At 42.2% G+C, this 18555-nt stretch overlaps 6 protein-coding genes across 6 annotated transcripts; 4 read left to right on the plus strand and 2 right to left on the minus strand.

Annotated features, from left to right (window-relative positions):
• Positions 1-6: 6 nt before the first annotated feature.
• C922_01118 (hypothetical protein) lies at positions 7-3378 on the plus strand (the record flags this gene model as incomplete). The annotated part of the gene is made up of 1 exon (XM_008816726.1): positions 7-3378. The coding sequence occupies one exon, from the start codon at positions 7-9 to the stop codon at positions 3376-3378; it is 3372 nt and encodes a 1123-aa protein (XP_008814948.1).
• Positions 3379-4150: 772 nt separating this feature from the next.
• On the plus strand, positions 4151-7409 carry C922_01119 (hypothetical protein; the record flags this gene model as incomplete). Its single annotated transcript, XM_008816727.1, has 2 exons — positions 4151-7046; positions 7261-7409. The coding sequence occupies 2 exons, from the start codon at positions 4151-4153 to the stop codon at positions 7407-7409; spliced, it is 3045 nt and encodes a 1014-aa protein (XP_008814949.1).
• Positions 7410-7555: 146 nt separating this feature from the next.
• On the minus strand, positions 7556-9080 carry C922_01120 (bifunctional polynucleotide phosphatase/kinase; the record flags this gene model as incomplete). Its single annotated transcript, XM_008816728.1, has 2 exons — positions 7556-8875; positions 9027-9080. The coding sequence occupies 2 exons, from the start codon at positions 9078-9080 to the stop codon at positions 7556-7558; spliced, it is 1374 nt and encodes a 457-aa protein (XP_008814950.1).
• Positions 9081-9878: 798 nt separating this feature from the next.
• On the plus strand, positions 9879-10571 carry C922_01121 (hypothetical protein; the record flags this gene model as incomplete). The annotated part of the gene is made up of 1 exon (XM_008816729.1): positions 9879-10571. One exon carries the CDS (start codon positions 9879-9881, stop codon positions 10569-10571), a length of 693 nt encoding a protein of 230 aa, XP_008814951.1.
• Positions 10572-11356: 785 nt separating this feature from the next.
• C922_01122 (hypothetical protein) lies at positions 11357-14217 on the minus strand (the record flags this gene model as incomplete). The annotated part of the gene is made up of 2 exons (XM_008816730.1): positions 11357-14013; positions 14211-14217. 2 exons carry the CDS (start codon positions 14215-14217, stop codon positions 11357-11359), a joined length of 2664 nt encoding a protein of 887 aa, XP_008814952.1.
• A 1533-nt stretch (positions 14218-15750) lies between these two features.
• Positions 15751-18180, plus strand: C922_01123 (hypothetical protein; the record flags this gene model as incomplete). The annotated part of the gene is made up of 3 exons (XM_008816731.1): positions 15751-17739; positions 17922-17987; positions 18097-18180. The coding sequence occupies 3 exons, from the start codon at positions 15751-15753 to the stop codon at positions 18178-18180; spliced, it is 2139 nt and encodes a 712-aa protein (XP_008814953.1).
• Positions 18181-18555: the final 375 nt, after the last annotated feature.

Consider the following 18555-nt stretch of genomic DNA (forward strand, 5'->3'; position numbering starts at 1 on the left):
CTCTAAATGAACACAAAAAGGAGGAAGCGGGAAGGAAATTATCATGAGGAAATATATACTTATAAAAATGACGAAAAGTATGACGAGGACTTTTTAGATATAGATAGTAACGTACTAAAGGTGTGCGACAAAAAAGGGGGAGTACTTCGCCAACTGAATATATTTTCCCCTCGGGGAAGAAGCAAGAGGGGCAATAAAAGGGAAGGAAGAGGGGAGAGCCGCGAGAAGAGGGTAACTACGAACATTGTGAATGACGTTAGGTTCATGGACATACTACTATGTGGGGATAAGGATAGCGGAAAGACCACTTTCTTGAATTGTATAAGCTGCGTGGAGAGCTTTAAATCGGGGCGCACTGATGGGAGCGGCGGTGGTAGTGCTGGTGGTAGCGGCGGAGGTAGTGGCGGTGGAGACTGCAACCCCACCTCCCCGCGGAGGAACAAACAAATCGTGTGGAATTACAACAGGTTGGAACTTCTGTCCTACGTCCCCATTATTTTCTCCAAACTTACAAATAGAAATTACGATGTGATGAGAAAAACGTTTAAAAAAAATTTTTTAGACACGGATATATGCCAAGCTTCTATTTTTTTAACTCGGGATGACTTGCAGTTTATTAATTACGAGTTCGGTTTAGGGGAAGGCTTAAGGACTGACCACTTTGACTACCTGCAGATAAACTTCTGTGAGTACGGCGATGATTTGTTTCGAAAAATAAGGGGATACTGCGACATGGGTGACTATCTGGGTCTGGGGAGAGACGCAGCAAGTGGGACACCGGACGGCGCCAGTCCGTGCACATGCGGGGAAAGAAGCCGTAAAGAGGGGAGAATCGGAAAAGAGGGGAGAAGCGCAAATGGGGTGTACCTGCCGGAGCTCACAAAGCGGCGAACGAAATGGCTAACGAACTGGCCCCCGAGCTGTCCCAAGAAGGACGCAGCCCAGTCCAGCATCATCATCAACATCGCAGAAGGAGCGCTTCTACGAATTAAGGAAACAAAGTACATAAGTTATTTCATCAATTTGAGGAGGTCATTCCTTTTGGTGAAGTCTACTGTGCGCATGTATAGAATTCTAATGGGGAAAAGGAACAGAAGGAGGGGAGGAAAAACAATCAATATTGATGTCAGCGCAGAAGGAAAGGAAGATCCCAGTGATAGTGCATTTCTCTACGGAGCTTTGAACACAACCAAGTGTACATTTAAAAGGGGAAACTCCAACCCGAGTAAATCCCTTTTTAGGAAGAAAAAAAATTTATTCATCACGATAAATGAGGAACATATTATGAACACGTTTGACTATTTAAGCATTATAAAAGATATGAATAACTATGATAGGAAGGACGTCCTTTTTGTGGCTAGCCGAGCCTTCGATTTTGAGAAGCTCAGCAAAAGGTTCCACATATACTTTAACTTGAGTCACAATCTGGAGATCTTCAATTTTGCTTTTAGGAGTAGTACTAATCGCAGTAAATGGAACACACATCGAGGTGGCAGCTGCGGGGCTACCCTCCCCCAAGAAGATATCTACCACCTTTTAAAAAAATGTGTCATTGAAAATTGGAAAGTTTGTAAAAGAAGGGCAAAAAGAAGAAGCAGAAAATGCCACCAAAAAAGTGACGTAATTTTTAAATATCTTTCGAAAAAGAAATTAAAACTCATGCGGGATAGTCACAAGAAGGAACCTAAGCTCAATAGTGGGAGGAAGCAACAGGAGGTTCAAAATAACATCGGGGGTGCCAAACATGCAGAAAGGAATGATCATCATTTGTGTGATTGTACTTATGGGAGGGAAAACAAGCAAATCGGAGGGACGACGGATCTTTCCTTTCTCTTGGCAGAAAGACGGGAGGTAGCAAACTTTTTTAAAACGTTCTATGACGAATACATTTACAGAAACCAAAATCGAGCCTATGTAAAAAATTTGGTGAAGGAAAATTTCGACATTTGTTTTTTGTTTATTAAGTTTTGCTTCTACCATTTTTATGGCCCTCAAGGGAAGGAAAAACAAAACTGCGTGAAGGTCAACAAGCTGAATATATACAAATTTGTCTACGTAAAACAGATTGAAGTGATTCGAAAGGGGAAGAACCTCTCCCATTACAACATTTGTGTCCCGTCATGTGTGTATGTTTTTATTAATTTGCTAAAGATGAATTATCAGGGTACTCCCTTTCGACCCCTACGGGAGCATAAAATATCTTCCCTCGTCAAGTACCTTTTTTACGCTGTTATCCATTACAAGCTAAGGAAAAGAAGCTACGATTTTTACAGGCGGGGTAAGATAGGGGGAAGTCACATCTGCTACTTCACTCGTGGAGTTATAATTAACTCACTGGTCGATCTGTTTGAAAGTAGGAAGCAAAAGGGGACGATAACTTCCCATTACGTTGATTCGGGCAGAATAAAACCAGAGAGGCATAAACATACAGAAGAATTGCTACCGGCACTCGATAGGAAGTATCGAAGGAACAGAAAAATATTAAAGGATATCCTTAACCACATGGACATGCATATGCATATGCAACCGTTCACCATTATAAATAGTATCAAATCCGACTGGGGATATTTTAGAAACTATATGATCCAGTCAAGCATGTGTTCGTACTACAGCGGGGCTACTTACGTATACCCTGACGTGACCTTCGCGCTTGTGCTAAATTTTAAGCCGCTTCACCGGCGCGGGCGCATTGGCCATGGACGGGCGGTAGCGATAGGAGCAGCAGAGGAGGAAGAAGAAGCGGAAGAAGCCGAAGAAGCAGACATAGACGCGGATGATGCCAACTCAGAAGCACTCCGGGGGAACAGCATCCACTTCGTGCCAGTAGCCGATGCAAACACTAAAAATAAGCTGCGCGGGGGGAGGTCCATTTTGCACTTTCCCTTTTCACACAGGCTGCTAAAGTACTTCATTGAAAACATCCCCCCGAGGAGGGATGGCAAAGGGAGCAATTCTTCTCACATCTTACTCCAGCTATTATGTAATCGCTTCTTCAAAGCATTAAAAAGGTTGTTAATGTACTACTATACAGGTGAACAGATAAAACGTAGAAGAGAAATCAACAGCATTTTTATTTTATTAAATTATGTCATGGATGTTTATTACCTCATGGCGTACGAGAATATGTGCTTCTACGTGGCTACGCATGGTGACTTTGTCCTCACCAACGATTTACACGCTTCGCGGCAGTTCAGTGAAGGTAATTCTTTTGGAGGGAAAAGAAGAGTCACCTTTCACCTGTACCAAAATTGTGCGCTATTTAATTCAGCTTACTTTCTGTGGGAAGAAATGAAATATGGGGGGAAGAATGGTTCGATGCGTAGGCACCTTTCACATTGGAAGAAGGATTTGTTTTTTGCGGTGCGTTTGGCGGAGTGACCCGAGGGTGAGTCATCAGTTTTGTGCGCCAGTCAAACGGATCCATATATGCCGCCATTGGCGCAATCCTATATACATGCAAATGTAAGAAACTGCTATATGGAGCTTCTACTTGGTACATGATCAGTACAACAGAATGGGCTTCTATAGCTTATTGCTGACTTCTTAGGCGAAGGGGGGAAGGCACAGCCTGGGAAGAAATTCTCCTGCTACCCATGCATCGATAGGTGAATGCTCCCGGTGGAGCAGTTTTTTTTTTTTTCTCTTTATAGGAAAAGAATTTGCCCTTCGTGGCAACTTCTTCACGATTTTTACCCTTTTTTGTTTTATTTCTTTTTCCGTTTTGAGAATCCCCCCGGTGGGGTGCTAGCCCACAAAAAAGGCTATAACACGCGTGCGCGTGGTGATTCATCCGTATATTGTATACATAAGGCGAATAGGCCATGACGCACTCGCGAACTTTCCCATGTGTGTTATTTTTAAACGAACTGGTCTCGCCTCGATCGCAGCCTCTTCAGTGTAACTTGTCTTCGCATGAATCAACAGCACGGCGCGTTACAGAAAAACTTGTGTTCGATTCTTCCACGGCTGAGTTTGCGCAAAATAAGTAGCACTGTTTTTGGACCCCAAGTTGTTCCCTCCGCGAAAAATTACCAAAGGGGAAGTAATTAAAAAGGAGAAGCAGGAAGAAGAATACCAGCAGGCTTGGGTAAAAAGGGGAAGGGAGCCAAGGAACGAGAACGGATGAGCACGTTAAGCAAGTTACACATATATGCTGCTGGGGAAGGGGAAGCAGGGAAGCGTGCCCCACGCCCCAAAGGGGGAATCCCTGGACAGCAGAGAAGAAGGGCATAAGAAAACGAACGAGGTCATCAACGAGATTTTCCAACTGGAATTGAAAGACATCCTAAAAGATGTCTCCAGTGAAAAAAAAATAAACGACACCATCGATTTTGTAAATAACAAAATAAACACACTAAACAATTTTATCAACGATATAGCTAAGGAGAAGTATGAGTACTTTTACAAATATATTGACCAAATGAGCAATGCGAGGAAATTAAAAAAATGGAACTCTGACCATTTAGAGGATATATCTAGGAAATATAAAGCAAGTTACGAATCGCTCAGGGAGAAAAAGAACAAAGTTCTGTCTTTAATTATCGAGAAAAGGTGTTTAATCGAAATTGAGAAAGTTTTAAAATTATACCAAGTTGTCCAGGTGGAGGTAAAAAAACTGTGTGATGAAATGGAAGGGGACAACATTTTTTGGGGGCTCTTTCCAACGGATGTAATCCCCCTGAGTGTCTCCAAAAGAGAACCATTCGATGTACATGACCTGCGTCAAAGTACCCTCCATAGGAGTGGCGAGGACAGGAAGTACCCCAATATACTGACCATCGCCGACTTTCATGCCCTGGAGAGTTATTTAAAACGGATAAGCAGTATAAAACGGTTCATTTCCCAGCATAGTTTGCAAAATATATCCATCGTAGCGCTAAAGGCAAAAAAGATCAAGGCGTATGAGGATGGCATAATAAGTGTCCTCGTGCAGTATTTATCGGCCGATTTTTTTAAGGACGAGAATTACGAGAGGAAAGTAAAGCATTGTTTAAATGCGTTTAAAAATGTAGATGCCGAAAAGGAGTGTTTAAAAAAAATAATAAACAACAAAATTGAGGAAGCCAATGCACACATTTTGAAAATAAAAAATGGGGAGAAAAATGGAAAAACAAATTTATACACAATTCTGCAGAATTGTAAAAATGGCATTGATCAGATGAACTACTTGAATGAAATTATTAAGGAGAATTACTACATGGAAGAGAAAATTCGGATGGAAAAATGGAAATGGGAAAAAAAAACGGGTGACAATAACAACAGTGATTTCAATGCATGGGATGAGGACACAGACAAATGCAACACGGTACATGTGTACACAGAATTTTACCTGCCCTACGTTAACTTACTAATAAGAAGCAAAATAAACCAACTGGTGAGGAAGGAAGACATGCTATTTGTCCTAAATTTAATAGGAGAATTTGTGCACATTGTTCGGAGCAAAGTCGATATGAAGGGACACGGAAAAAAAGATGTCCTTTTAAATCTGTTCAGCAGAGAATATGAAGAAATAACTTTCACTTCCATGAACAAACTTATCAACCTAGTGGAACTTCTATTCCAGAAAGGAAACATAAGAAGTGCCATGGAGTACGAAAATTATTACAGCTTTCCGACCATTTTCGATATTAAAAATTATGTACAGGCATTTTTTAAAGAACTTTTTACGCACGTTTATTATCCACACATTTTTCGAAAAATCATCGTATCTTGCAACAATTCACTCCTCCTCCTGAGTAACAATTTGAATAACTTAAAGCAGAATGTTAATGTGCTCATCGAAATGGATACAAAAAGTAAAATTGTAACCATCGATTATGTTCCCCAGAAGCTGAAATATAATTTGGAGCTTTTCCTTATTAGCAGACAGCTTCTGCGATACTTAATTTGTTCTTTGGCCAAACTGAAGATAAAAATTGTGAAGATAAAAATGGATACTTACCAGGTGAGGAGCTTCCGTTATGGGGAGGGAACGCCGAGTGAAGCGGCGGGTGACGTAAACCCTTTTGCGGACAGTTCGGGAGCGCTACAGGATGATGACCCCAGGGTGGGGAACTACCCTCCAATGAGTGACTCCCCAGGGAAGGATTTAATCACCCTCTCCTTTGACGAATCCGTTGAGGATTTTTTCAACTCACAAGACCATTTAAATAATTATTTCGAAGATGTCGTGCTATCCCCTGATGATGGCCTAAATGACGATTTTATCGAGTGGGGAAATCACGGAAGGAAAAAAGAAAAGACGAAAAAAAAACACGCAGAAGTGAGCATGTCGTCTGAAAGGAAATATCACACGGAGCAAAGTGGTATATCATGTGAAGAAGATCAGCCAAGTGGCTCCTGTCCAAATGGGACCGAACAAACGAGCAAGTGCGCTGAAAAGAACGTGGCGACTTTCCAAATTAGCCTCTTCAGTGATGCGAAACTTAACTCGTTTCACTTAAACGATTCGTATAACATTAGTGATGATGACGGCAATTACGAAATTACGCCCTTTTTCATTAAGGAGAAGGAAAACAGAAAGAAAGAAAATTATTTCGATTTAATCGAATTAGAAAAAGGATTATGTGAATTGAACAATGTTGTCAATTCGTGTATTTACGAATGTTTTGAGCCATTTGAGAAGAAATCTGTTTGGTACTTTAAAAATAATTATAGCGCCCTGGGTACACCTGACGTTTTTTCCCTTTTCGACCAGTTATGCGTCCATTTTAACGAAAGAATAGTTCAGTGTGTACCGACATACGAGTGCACGCAGATGATAAAAAATTTGATTAACCGCACGCTCATTTATTTAATCGCTTTGTCATGTTACTACTTAATTAGCGGAATGGATGTGTACCTATTTAGGTACTACGAATCACTGCAGAAAGTTGGAAATGGCGCAACGGAGGCTTCCCTGCATTTCGGTTACAAGTTGTGTACGCTTTTTAAAAAGTCGGTTGATATGAAAGCCGGGCGGGAGGCCTACGAAGACGTGCCGACGTTTTTCCTGCCCGTGACGTTCGTCATATTTCACGGGGGGCGGGTCATCGTGGACAGCTTGGGTGAGTTCTGAGGCAGTGCCCATGTGGTACAGTGACCGTGTGAGGGAGTTTCCACACGTTAGAGTCACCGTGTGAGGGAGTTGCCACACGTTAGAGTCATCACGTAAGGGAGTTGCCACACGTTAGAGTCGTCACGTGAGGGAGTTGCCACACGTCAGAGTCATCGCGTGAGGGAGTTGCCATCTCTTCGCTTCCATGTACCCTCCCTTTTTAGGTATGACGGAGGATAAATTCATCAACCTGCTGATCGACCACTTGAGAAATCCGGTGCAGGCAATGGATGGGAAGGGCAGTAACAGCAGCAGTCAGAACTTAAACTTCGTGGTTAGCAAATTTGCCAAAAGTGTGCTAAAGAAAAAATGAACAATCTGGAGGGACCGCAAATGGAGGGATGGAAGCTGGAGGGGCCGCAACACGACGGATCGCAATTCGAGGAGGCGATGGAGAAGCGGTACACCCCACGCATAATGCGCGCCGGGCCCTTTCCTCCGTGATTACCCCCCAGATAGTTAGGACAAGTACGAAAAAAATAACTTTCGGCGCTCCTCGTTCTGCAAATCGGATGGCACAAAGTGCTCATCATGTAGAGTTACGACTCGGTCCAAGTTTTCACTTTCGGAGGGCACTTCCACATATTTATAAAAGGAGTGAATGGCAATTGTAGGAACTTCGTGCATTAGATTTTCCTCATCAGTAATCAGTTTGAAGTTGTTTAAGTGAAAAACCAGCTCTTTGGAGTAATGAAAGAAAATGGCGCTAACCTTTAAGTTGGCATTTATTTCTTTCGCCTTGGCGATGTAAATTAGCCTGTTTTTTACGTACATATTTGCGTTGTCCATTACGACATTTTTCCCGGTTATAATGGTTTGTCTGATCATATCTATGCGTTTATTTTTTGTTTTCAGTTCCTCTAAATTTATGTTAACAAAATCTGCGAAGTAGTTTTTGCAGACGGAGGTTTTTCCGCACCCTGGGGGGCCAACTAGCAGCACCAAATATTGTTCACCCGGCGGCGGCGAGTGTTGCAGATCATTTTCTGCATGGGAGGCTTCATTCTGTGGCGCGACGGCTTCATTTCGTTCCCTCCGCAGCTGCAGATCCGGTCGAATCAAGCGGCGAAAGTCACTATGAGCGTCCGGTTCATTTGGTCTGTTATCTACATTTTTGAGCAAGCTAGACGGGTTGAAGGAAAACTCTGCTGACAGATTATTTTTTATGTTCAGGAAGAGCTCCTCGGGGGTGTAAAATGTGGCATTTATATTCAGGGCAAACTTCAAATCGGTATCTGTGTAGTCCTTTTTCAACCTCTTGGCAATCTCGCCTATGTTGATGTTCACCTTATTTTGAGAATACACACATTTGAGGTGATTAATAAATTTTGTCTTGAAATTCTCGTCATAAATTCGATTGGCATTATCCCCTACATAAATGATTTCGTCAATTTTGGCTTTATTATTTTGCATGGCAAAGTTGTACATGCCAATTCGTGGCTTCCTGTACTTGTCATTTTTTAGTGCCAAGTAGCACTCCAAGGGGATGCCTAATTTGTCGATGACGTCATCGACTCGGTTGACTAAATTTAGAAGGCTTATTTTCCCAGTGCTTACTCCCTTTTGGTTGGAGAAAATAATGATTTTGTAATTTTCTGTTTTCTTTTTTTTTAAAAAATCGATTACGTCTGCGTAGAAAATATAGTCGTGCTCGTTTTGCGCTGGCTTGAAGAAGGAGCGTGACAGGATTAGGGTGTTGTCCAGGTCGAATGAGAAAACCTTCTTGTAAACTTTCTCTTCCGCGTCTTTGACGATTCGGTACAGCAGGCTGTCGTCTACCTGCGGAGGGGGGAAGCATCGTGTTAGGAGGCGTTTTGTGAAGTAGCGATGTGTTAGGAATAGAGTTGCAGGGAGGTGTGGCTAAATGGGGCGAGACCTCCCCGAACGAGCGCCAGAATGGAGAGTATCTCCTTTTTAATATAAAATTTACTAAGTTCCACTTGTTGTTGGGCAGCTCAAAATGGGAGAGGTGCCTCTTCCTCATTTTGTGAAGCCGCTTGATTCTGAGGGAGGTTGGCCGAGCGTGCAGGCGATGGAGAAGTAGCTGCGACGGTAGCGCCGGTCTTGGTGTCGGCTGTAGTGCTCGTCGCGGATGGAACAAGGGGATATACAACTACGTTTCACACTTGAGCGCGTCAAGAGTTTCGTCCGAAATATAACGAAATGAAAGAAGCACTTAGTCGCGCAGCGCCGTTCTGTCAAAAAGGGCCATGTTTTTGCGACGTGGTAAAAAGGGAGCCCTTTATAATTCAATAGCGCTTCTCCACGCTCCCGTTTAAGCAAACGTGTATGTGCATGTTCAGGAAGGGGCAAAATGGGGGGTCTCTCTACATTTAGTGTGCCTTGCACAGAGGTCTGCCACATACCAGCATGTGAAAAAAAAAAAAAAAAAAAGGGGTAAATTTGGCCGGAGGTATGAGGCACAATTTTGACCCGCTAGAATCGAGCTCAAGTACATTTTCCTCCACTCTGTGCAAAAGCTATAGCGATGATTGTCACACTCTTCTGACGCAGGCGAATGGGGGAAAGAGCCGCTTGCGGGTTTATAAAAAAAAGGGGAATCGCCACGCGTTCGTGGGAATAATAAAATAAGCAGAGTAAAGAGCGACTTCAGCATAGGCATGTGTAGATGCGGTGCCACTAATTTGATAACCCCCTTTGAGAAACATAAGAAGGGCGAATTAGGACAAAGGAAGGTAAACCAGGGGCCCGTCCAGGACGGCCGCTTAACCATGATCATGCGAGGAACCCAAACCACCCCCTCCCCCGCCGCTGAAGAAGAATGTTTCGAATATGCAGCGTGTTCAACCTGCAGAGGGCACGTATGAGCACATACCTAAATTATAACAAGTACACTATAAAGAGAAAAACGTACATAGCAGCTGTAGAGAATAAATACACGTACGTCATTCTGCTAAACAACATAAGTCACGTGGGGGAAAAAGGAGAAATTGTAAAGGTAAAGCGAGGAAATGCTAGGAACTTAATAAAAGAAAGAAAGGCAGTGTACGCTACGTATGAAAATGTGGACAGCTATGCTGATAAAGAAAAATATAAAAGAACAGAACAAGTTGATATAAAAAAAGGAGCAGAAATAAAACAAGACTTTGAAAAATATTTTACCCACTTGAAAAATATAAATATCACTATCTATCTTGATGTGTGCAGATATACCAATAACGTCTCCTATGGATTATACGACTTTTTTAATTACCTATCGTATAACTACCAAGTGGACTTAACTTGCCAAAATTTACATAAAATTAATTATTATAAGAATGAGGAAGACTACAAAAATAATGTCTACGAGCAAATTTACACAGACACGTCTCATTACAACGATTTGATTGTTATGAATAATTTGCTTTTTCGGTACACAGGGATTTACGTCATTTATTATTCCCTGTTTATGCCAAATGCCAAATTTTTAAACGAAATTGTGTTCAGAATTTCCTCCCTCCAGGAATATGAGTAAATGGCCCATAATGCGCATCGAAAGGGGCATTACAAATGCCCAGTGACGTAGCGTGGCGGAAGCACAAATTTGTATTACGTAAAATCCCCATTCCGCTTCGTTCCTACTAAGTCACTTCACGCATGTGGCGTACCAATTGTATAATATCATTTTCATGCATTTCTCCTTCGAATCGTTTTTCCCCTTTTCAGGCTTCTAAAGGATGAGAAGAAGAACAAGAAGGGCGAAATAGTGTATCGAATAAATTAGCAACGCTGCCGGGGAAGAAGCGAAAAAGAAGAGAAAAAAAATGTTGGTCACGCTGTACATTCCTCTCTCCATTTGTGTAGACGGTGGAATGGCACCATCCAATCTGTTCGCCAAACTACGAACTCTTGCCTTATGCCGCTAAGTATTTGAGGGGGCCATAAAAAAAAGGCTATTTGGGGGGGGGGGGAAAACGAGACAAATAAATGTGCAGTTTGTGCGGAAACAGTTGTACGTTTGAACTTTCATTTTTGGAGATGATAAGGGGAAAAGGATCTGAAATTACACAGGTGGATAGAGAAATGCCAAGGTGGGCGATGACACATGCGTGTGCACAGCGGACGAGTTCAAAAAAAAAAGGGTGACGAAGCCGAAAGACAAAAGAGTAGAATGTACAAAATAGTCGCTGACACAGATTGGCACTGACGGGTGGCCATTTTGCAAAGCGCTTCGAAATGGGGAGTGCCTTTTTTTTTTTTGGCACGCGCGCCTAACATCAGTGCTGCCAGTGCAGCTGAAGGTGTGGCCGCCCCCCCGCGCTACGCCGAGAGGTCCTCCAAAATGGAGCCCACGTTTTTGAACACCTTCTCATTCTGCTCATTCTTCTGCGGCAGGAGAGAACTCAGTTTGTTCTTTATAAAATCAAGGGAGCCATATTTTTTAACAATTTCGTTAGTCTCCTTAGTGTTCATTTCGTGGGATGTGTGGAAACAGAGGCCAAAGGTGTAGAGTAGTTCGATGTCATTTATCTTGTGCTTAATCGAGTGCAGAACTTCGAACACAGATTTTCTCATGGTCTGATCCTTATTTTCGTTCAATGCTATCACATAATTGAAAAATATTTTCATACACAATGTGTTGATGTTAAAATTGGAGGATTTCACTTCTGCCAACTGCTTCGCAACGAAGTGAAACTTTTTGTACATGTAAAATCTTGGAGTGGACAAGCCAAACATATTCAAATAAAAGCGAAGGCAACAGAGAAGGAGAGAATCCAGTTTGTTCTCCTCATTTTCTTTCAACTCTGACGAATTGGATATATAATAAGCAACGCAATCGTAAACCAGCTTAAAGGCATTGAAGGCGTACTTATTATTGTATAAAAAATCACAATTTTTATTTAAAACGAGAACCCTAAAGAGGTCAATCACGGGGAATATGTGAGTGGGGGACCAACTGAAAAGTCTCATAATCAGGTTAATATCAGCCGTATTAAAGTTGTATACATTTTTTAGATTCTTTCTGTACAGGTTAATAATGTTTGATAGAGCATTCACCTGTTCATTTGATAGTTTACTTTTCTCCTTTTCTTCACTTGGTTGGAGAGAATTAAATTCTTGTATTTTTTGGAAAATTTTATCTAGGGAAGCTTTTTCCACAGTGAAAACGTTCAAAACGGTGTTGAATTTTCTCGCACCATACGGGGTACTACCATTAGGAGTAGCAAAACAACTGTTCGTGGCGCATGTGGAAGAGGTGGATGTGCCACCTTTCGAGGCATAATTCTGGTTAATAAAATCGACGATGGGTTTTATTTGGCTAGCGGAGAGGCCTTCTCTTTTGCAAAACATTTCCGCTATAACGTGCACATTGTCACTTGCATTGTAGGGAAGTAGCTTTATATTTCCGTAACCTGTGTCGATGGAAACAACTTCATCGTAGTAGCCCTGCTTGAACAGGTTATCTCCAATGTAGAACTTTTTCTGTGATGTGCTGTCGTCTACTACTTCGCCTATGAGTACCCACTCGTTGTTCTCATATTTGTACGCTTCATATTTTTTTTTATTTTTGAAAATTTTAACTTCCCCTTCCTTTCCCACGACGCTTTTTATATTTTCCATACTGATTATATTTTCTGCGTTGTTTTCCCCTCCGGGAGAATTTCTGTCTTCTCCACTGAGTTGTTCCTTCTTGTTGCGTTTACTGCACATTTGGAGTACCTCGTTTGTTGCTTCTTCGCTCAGCCTGTGGTCCTTCTTTCTAGTATACACCCTAATGTAGCTATCATTACATGCGCAGGCGAGATCCCCATTGCTTAGAACTTTCACACTCCACAGGGTATCCGTTAGGTAAATAGTTTGTATGCAGGAAGAGTCCGTCCCATGGCTTATTAGCGGCAGTTTATTTAGGATGGCTGCCCCATCTGTGTCGTACTTTTCCATTAACTGGTAAATGTCTTTGATGCACCACACTTTAACACTCTTGTCGTCACCGCAGCTGTACATAATCTGTTCCTTTTCATTTACGCACACGTAGAAGATAAAGCCTTGGTGGCCTTTGTACATTTTTAATATATTAAAATTGGAGTCATATATATTTATAGTTTCATCATTCGAAAAGGTAATGGCATTTTTCTTCCCATTAAATAGTACTATATCGCGCACACTGTCACTGTGTATATTTTTAATTTCGTCTGTTTTTTCTCCTTCACTATTCCACACGTTGACTATATTATTTTGCGAAATGGTGAGGATAAAATCGTTCAGGCAGTTAACGTACGTGGCATATTTGTGGTTGTTTAAAATTCTGACTATGCTGTATGTGTATTTGTTTCCACAGAGGGTGTTTTTCTCCTTATCCGGGTTGCCGCTGCTGCTGGGGGGGGAATTCTCCAAGTTTTCACCTCCCACAGATTCGTCACCAAGTTTGACGATCTGCCACATGATGACTTCTCCGTTCCAGTCTGCACTTAGTAAAATATCCTCACTATATTCGACAATACTTGAGACACTGTTCTTATGTCCTTGTAGCATTAATTCGATGTAGCCATTTAGGTTGAAGAGGTACACACCTTTGTCGCTTCCTCCACTGTACACATATAAGTGGTCCTCTACGTTATCTGTGCATTTCTTTAACTCGCTTATTCCTACGTATTTACTGTGTGTCATTGCGTAGACGAACCTTTCGTGTATTTCTATTTTTTTGTAAAGTTGGTAATTATCACTCAGATGAAGTGGAAAGATTTCTACATCGCTGTATGGGTTTTCATCCGCGGGGAGAGCTTCTCCAGTAGGGACCTCCTCGAGAGTCTTCCTTTTCCACACCATAATTGTCCCAGTCATGTCGGCACTAACTATGTAATCAAAGCGGACTTGGCATTCTTTGAATTCGTCCATCTGGGTGTTATTAATGACACACATGCACCTTACTCCTTTGCTGTGCCCAGCCAGTACGCCTCTCAGTTCGTACTCAGTGTCTGCAAACAAGGTTGGGAAGAGGAACCATGGGTGAAGAAGACAGGGTGTTAGGGGGGACGTACGTGTAGACGTGAACGCGCAGCGATATGCACACAATTGGGAGAGCGGCCTATGCTAAACACACTCGCGCCCATCACACGAAATATAGACGTGGGTGGAGGATGTTTATCAACTTTATGTGCACCTGGGAACTAACCTTCCATTACTGCTCAAAGGGGGCGATGTCGACAGGAGACACTTTAAAACAGAACTAGTTTGGATTTTATTCGGGCAAACCGGTACAGAAGGCATCTAGCCTTTATGTGGAAGGTTCGGGCGAGGGGGTGGAGGGGTACCCACGTGAGGCAGCCAGAAAAGCGCACAATGACAAGCTACGGATTATTATACATGTACATATATATGTTTCTTTTTTTTATTTTCCCCTTTAGCCGTTTCTTGCGAAAAAGAAGTTAAATTTCTCGCCTAGAGCGTCGAGTTGAGCAGTCCGCGGAAAATGTATGCCCGCTCGGGGTTGCCAAGGCAAATGTGTTTGGGGGGGGGCCCCGCGCGAGTGAAGCGCAGCAAATGAGGCACACTTCCCGAAGTGAAGGAGATGAACAAAAGTGAAAGCTGTGCATATATATGTACCACCAAATTACAAAATTGGAGCTATGTACATGCAGAGATTTTAAAAAAAACAAATGTGGGTAAAAATATTTCCATAAATGGGGAGAACGCGATGACGCCTGGGGAGGAAGAGAAAAATACGCTGTCGCGTAGGCGGATGACGCGGGCGATGCGCATTTGCGTGCATATACGGCTGTGCCTAGAGAGTGTAATACGCACTGTTCGGCAAGTCACCTGCGGAGGAAAGGCTTTGGAGGAAAATGCTATGTCCTTACGTCGTAGAGAAGGAAAGCTTGAAGCTTACAATAGGTTAGCGAAAAAAAAAGTGAAAAAAAAAACTGAAAAAAATAAAAATTCCGTTTTGTAAAGCATCCTTGTAGGGACTACCTGCATCGTCATTAATGGGAAAGATAAACGAACCTGTGCCAGCATGCCCTTTTCTGCTCCCTTGGCATTAGTACCCGGGCATATTCTGTTTCATGACCAAGTGTTGAAACTATCGTTTGTATTTTTTCGAACTTTCCCGAAACTGGGATTCAGTGAAGGGAAGAACAACAGCTATTCGTTAGACCACCTCTTCTGACACGTGCCTTGCCGAGTAGCCCAAACAAATTGACAACTTGGGAGAGAGTGCAGCGAAATGAATCGTAGCCTATGGGGGGGTATAACCATCATTTATTATATGCTGTGCCTGTACGTACGTATACACCTGAATGTGCAGACGAACAGGTAGTAAGCGAAGTAAAGGTGGTAAAATTCTTTTGCTACACGAATTATCGCACTGCTTGCTGCACATTAGTGTTTTCCCCGTGTGTGAGAAGCTTTTGAAAAAAGGGAGAAGCCAACTTTACACTTAAAAAGGAAAAAAGAACCTCGCCAATATCGCCAATATTCGGAATAACCAAATTAAGGACAATCGCGACCACCACGACCATCACGGCAATAGGTTAATGTTTTGTGCAAAAAACAGCGCAGTCCTTTCCTTATGGAGAAGAACCTTCGCACTGAATAGGTTGAAAAAAGATGAGCAGCTTGCTTTCAAATGTACATGTATGAGAAATGGTATATGTATAGGGAGAAGAAGCAACCCAGACCAAATTGCACACAGGGGGGGAAAGACAAGACGACACATGAGTTCGAAGCGTAACAGTGGGGCAGATGAACCGGTGGGGAATGCGTCCATCCGCACTAGGGGAGTAGGAAGCAGCGAAGGGGATAAGGGCACCCTTAGGAAAGGTGGCCTTGTCGATAGCTGCCCACTCCGTAGTGCAGGGAGCCCAAAGAACTACAGCGCAATCCGCCCCAATGTAAATGAAAGCCAGCACACCATGGATGATGTGTGTTCGAGAAGTTACTCAAAAATGAACCGGGCGAAAGACGAAAGAAGTGCCCAGAGTGAAAACCCCAAAGAGGTTCTAACAAAACAGAAAAATGCCATTTCTGATGAAATTAACAACAAGGAATCGATAAAATGTGCAAAGGATATGAGGGAAAAGAAATGTGTATATAAATTTAAAAAATTTTCCATCTTCTCATTTAACATTTTGGCGGACAGCTTAGTGGACTACAAATACGAGAACAACTGTTCCCATGTGATGAGGTGGATGAACAGGAAAGAATTCATTTTCCAAAATATAAGGAGAAAATTATCAGACATTATATGCCTACAAGAAATAGAAGAGTCTTATTTCACCGAACTGCAGGAGAAACTGAAGCTGCTCAACTATGAGGGATTATTTTTAAAAAAGAAAAAAGAAACTTGCCAAGATGGAATATGTATCTTTTACAATACCAACGTTTTTAAGTTATTATTTTTTGACGAAATTGTTTATGATAAATCTGCCTTTTTGAAGAAATGGCACGTAGGGTTAATTGTCGCTTTGAAAAATAAACTTTCGAAGAAGGTCGAATGGTATGATGGAAATGTAACTACTGGTGATCGTGATGGTAGTCACCATATGATGGGGGACAACCACATAAGTGGCTCCCCTGGCTTCGCCGAATCTGCTGACGATATTGTCATCGTTTCGAATACACACCTGATTTTCGACTCCTGTAAGGGGGATGTCAAGCTGTACCAGCTGTGCTACATGACGTATCGCTTAGTCGCCATGATGAACAAGTGCCTGGACTATTTGAGGACGCGCGAGAAGGGGGTGAAGCCAGGGCGCGCAGAAAAGGGAAAGAACGCGGAAGACACAGGGAGAAAAAGAATCAGGGAGGGCTCACCCCAAGGGAGGAGAGTCCACCCAACGGATCGCCGCGACTTCCTCAGCCCCGCCGTAATTTTCTGTGGAGACCTGAACATAACCCCCAACAGCCTTCTCTACTACTACATAGTTAACAGGTACATAAATTTGAAGAAGATAAACATGAAAAACATCTCAGGGCAGTACCTCATGTTCAAGAAGCAGTTCTACGTCTGTAGCTACGAAAAGGGGAGTGAAATTAAAAAAATGTTTGACGAGAATATTCTGAGTGATTTAAAATACGACCATTACAACACCATGGTGGACAATATGAGGAGGGAGTCCCTATTTTCTTTTTTTAAAAATGAAAGAATACTGGACGAGGGATACCTAACGAGTCACTTTTTTCAACATGGGAGTGATGCCTATTTGAGGAACTACAATTCGTATGAATATTTGAAGAGCAAATTTAAGGAAGGCAAGAATGACTGTCTTCCTTATTGGGGGCACTCTGAGAGAAAGTCTAATACACTGTCGGGTAGCGAAGTGGTGAGGAATGAAGATAAAGGCGATGAAAACCCCGCGGTGGTTCCTGAGGAGAAGGAACATGGAAGCATCAATTCTGATGAGATGGACCATGAGGAGGGCGACGAGGATGACGCGGAGCATAGCCATCCCGAGAAGGAAGCAAAAATACCAACTGATCAGCATGACGATGACTTCATACTTTACTACCCCCTGTATTTTGAAAGTATATATAACAGTGTGGATGAGGAGCGAGTAGAAAAGCCCTGCCACAAATATGATCATATTGATAACCTGAAAGACGAGGAAAATAATTTACCGCTAAGTGATGTTCCATTCACCGTGTTTCATGGGAAGCAAAAGGGGTGTGTCGATTATATATTTTACTCGTATAGGACTCTCAAGGTAAGCGCAAAGGGGGGTGAGGTGTCTTAAGCGTTAAGCGGAATAATTCCCCCCTTCGGAGAGACATTCAATTTTTCGCGCTTCATTAAGATGAGAAGCGTGTAGTATCCCATATGCCATATAGTGGTACACCTGAACCGTAGATACAACGTGTCTTTTTCACCCCTCCGTTTTGGATGCAGAAAATATCCTGTTCAGCCATACCACCATTCGACAAACTTGCAAAACATGGTTGCCTACCGAATGAGGTGAGAAATTTGAGAAAAAAGAGAAAGAAGCGTTTAGTTTCTCGCCCTCTTTTTTTTCCGCGCTATTTTTTACCCTCACCCGCATCCCCTTCGTTTCTCCACCCCTCAGAAATACGCCTCGTCCGATCATTTGTATTTGCACGCCACTCTAATTAGAAGGACAAATGATGAGGGTAGGAACGTCGACGCATGAATAGCTCTGTCGTTCGTGATTCCCTAGCACAGTTGCAGAGTATGTTGTGTATTTATTAATTAATGTATTTATAATTTATATATATATCTATCTTTTTTCTTAAATAACCCAAATGATGTTCCCTTCGCTTTTTTTTTAATTAAGGTTATCCATTAGTGTAAGCTGCCATCTTTAATTTTTTTTTTTTTTTAAGAAAAGCTATTTGTCGCTTATTCCTTTCTTGTGAATACGCAGAAGTGCGTGTAGAAGTTTAACTTTTTATTTCCCCCGCACGTTTCCCTCGTTTATAGTAACTACGTTTGTTATTATTTTAAAAATTGTTTCTGCCCTTTTAAGTGGGACTGTGCAAATGGCATTGTAGGTACGTGGCTGTGC

This window comes from Plasmodium inui (genome assembly GCF_000524495.1).
Source record: "Plasmodium inui San Antonio 1 unplaced genomic scaffold supercont1.3, whole genome shotgun sequence".
NCBI lineage: Eukaryota > Apicomplexa > Aconoidasida > Haemosporida > Plasmodiidae > Plasmodium > Plasmodium inui.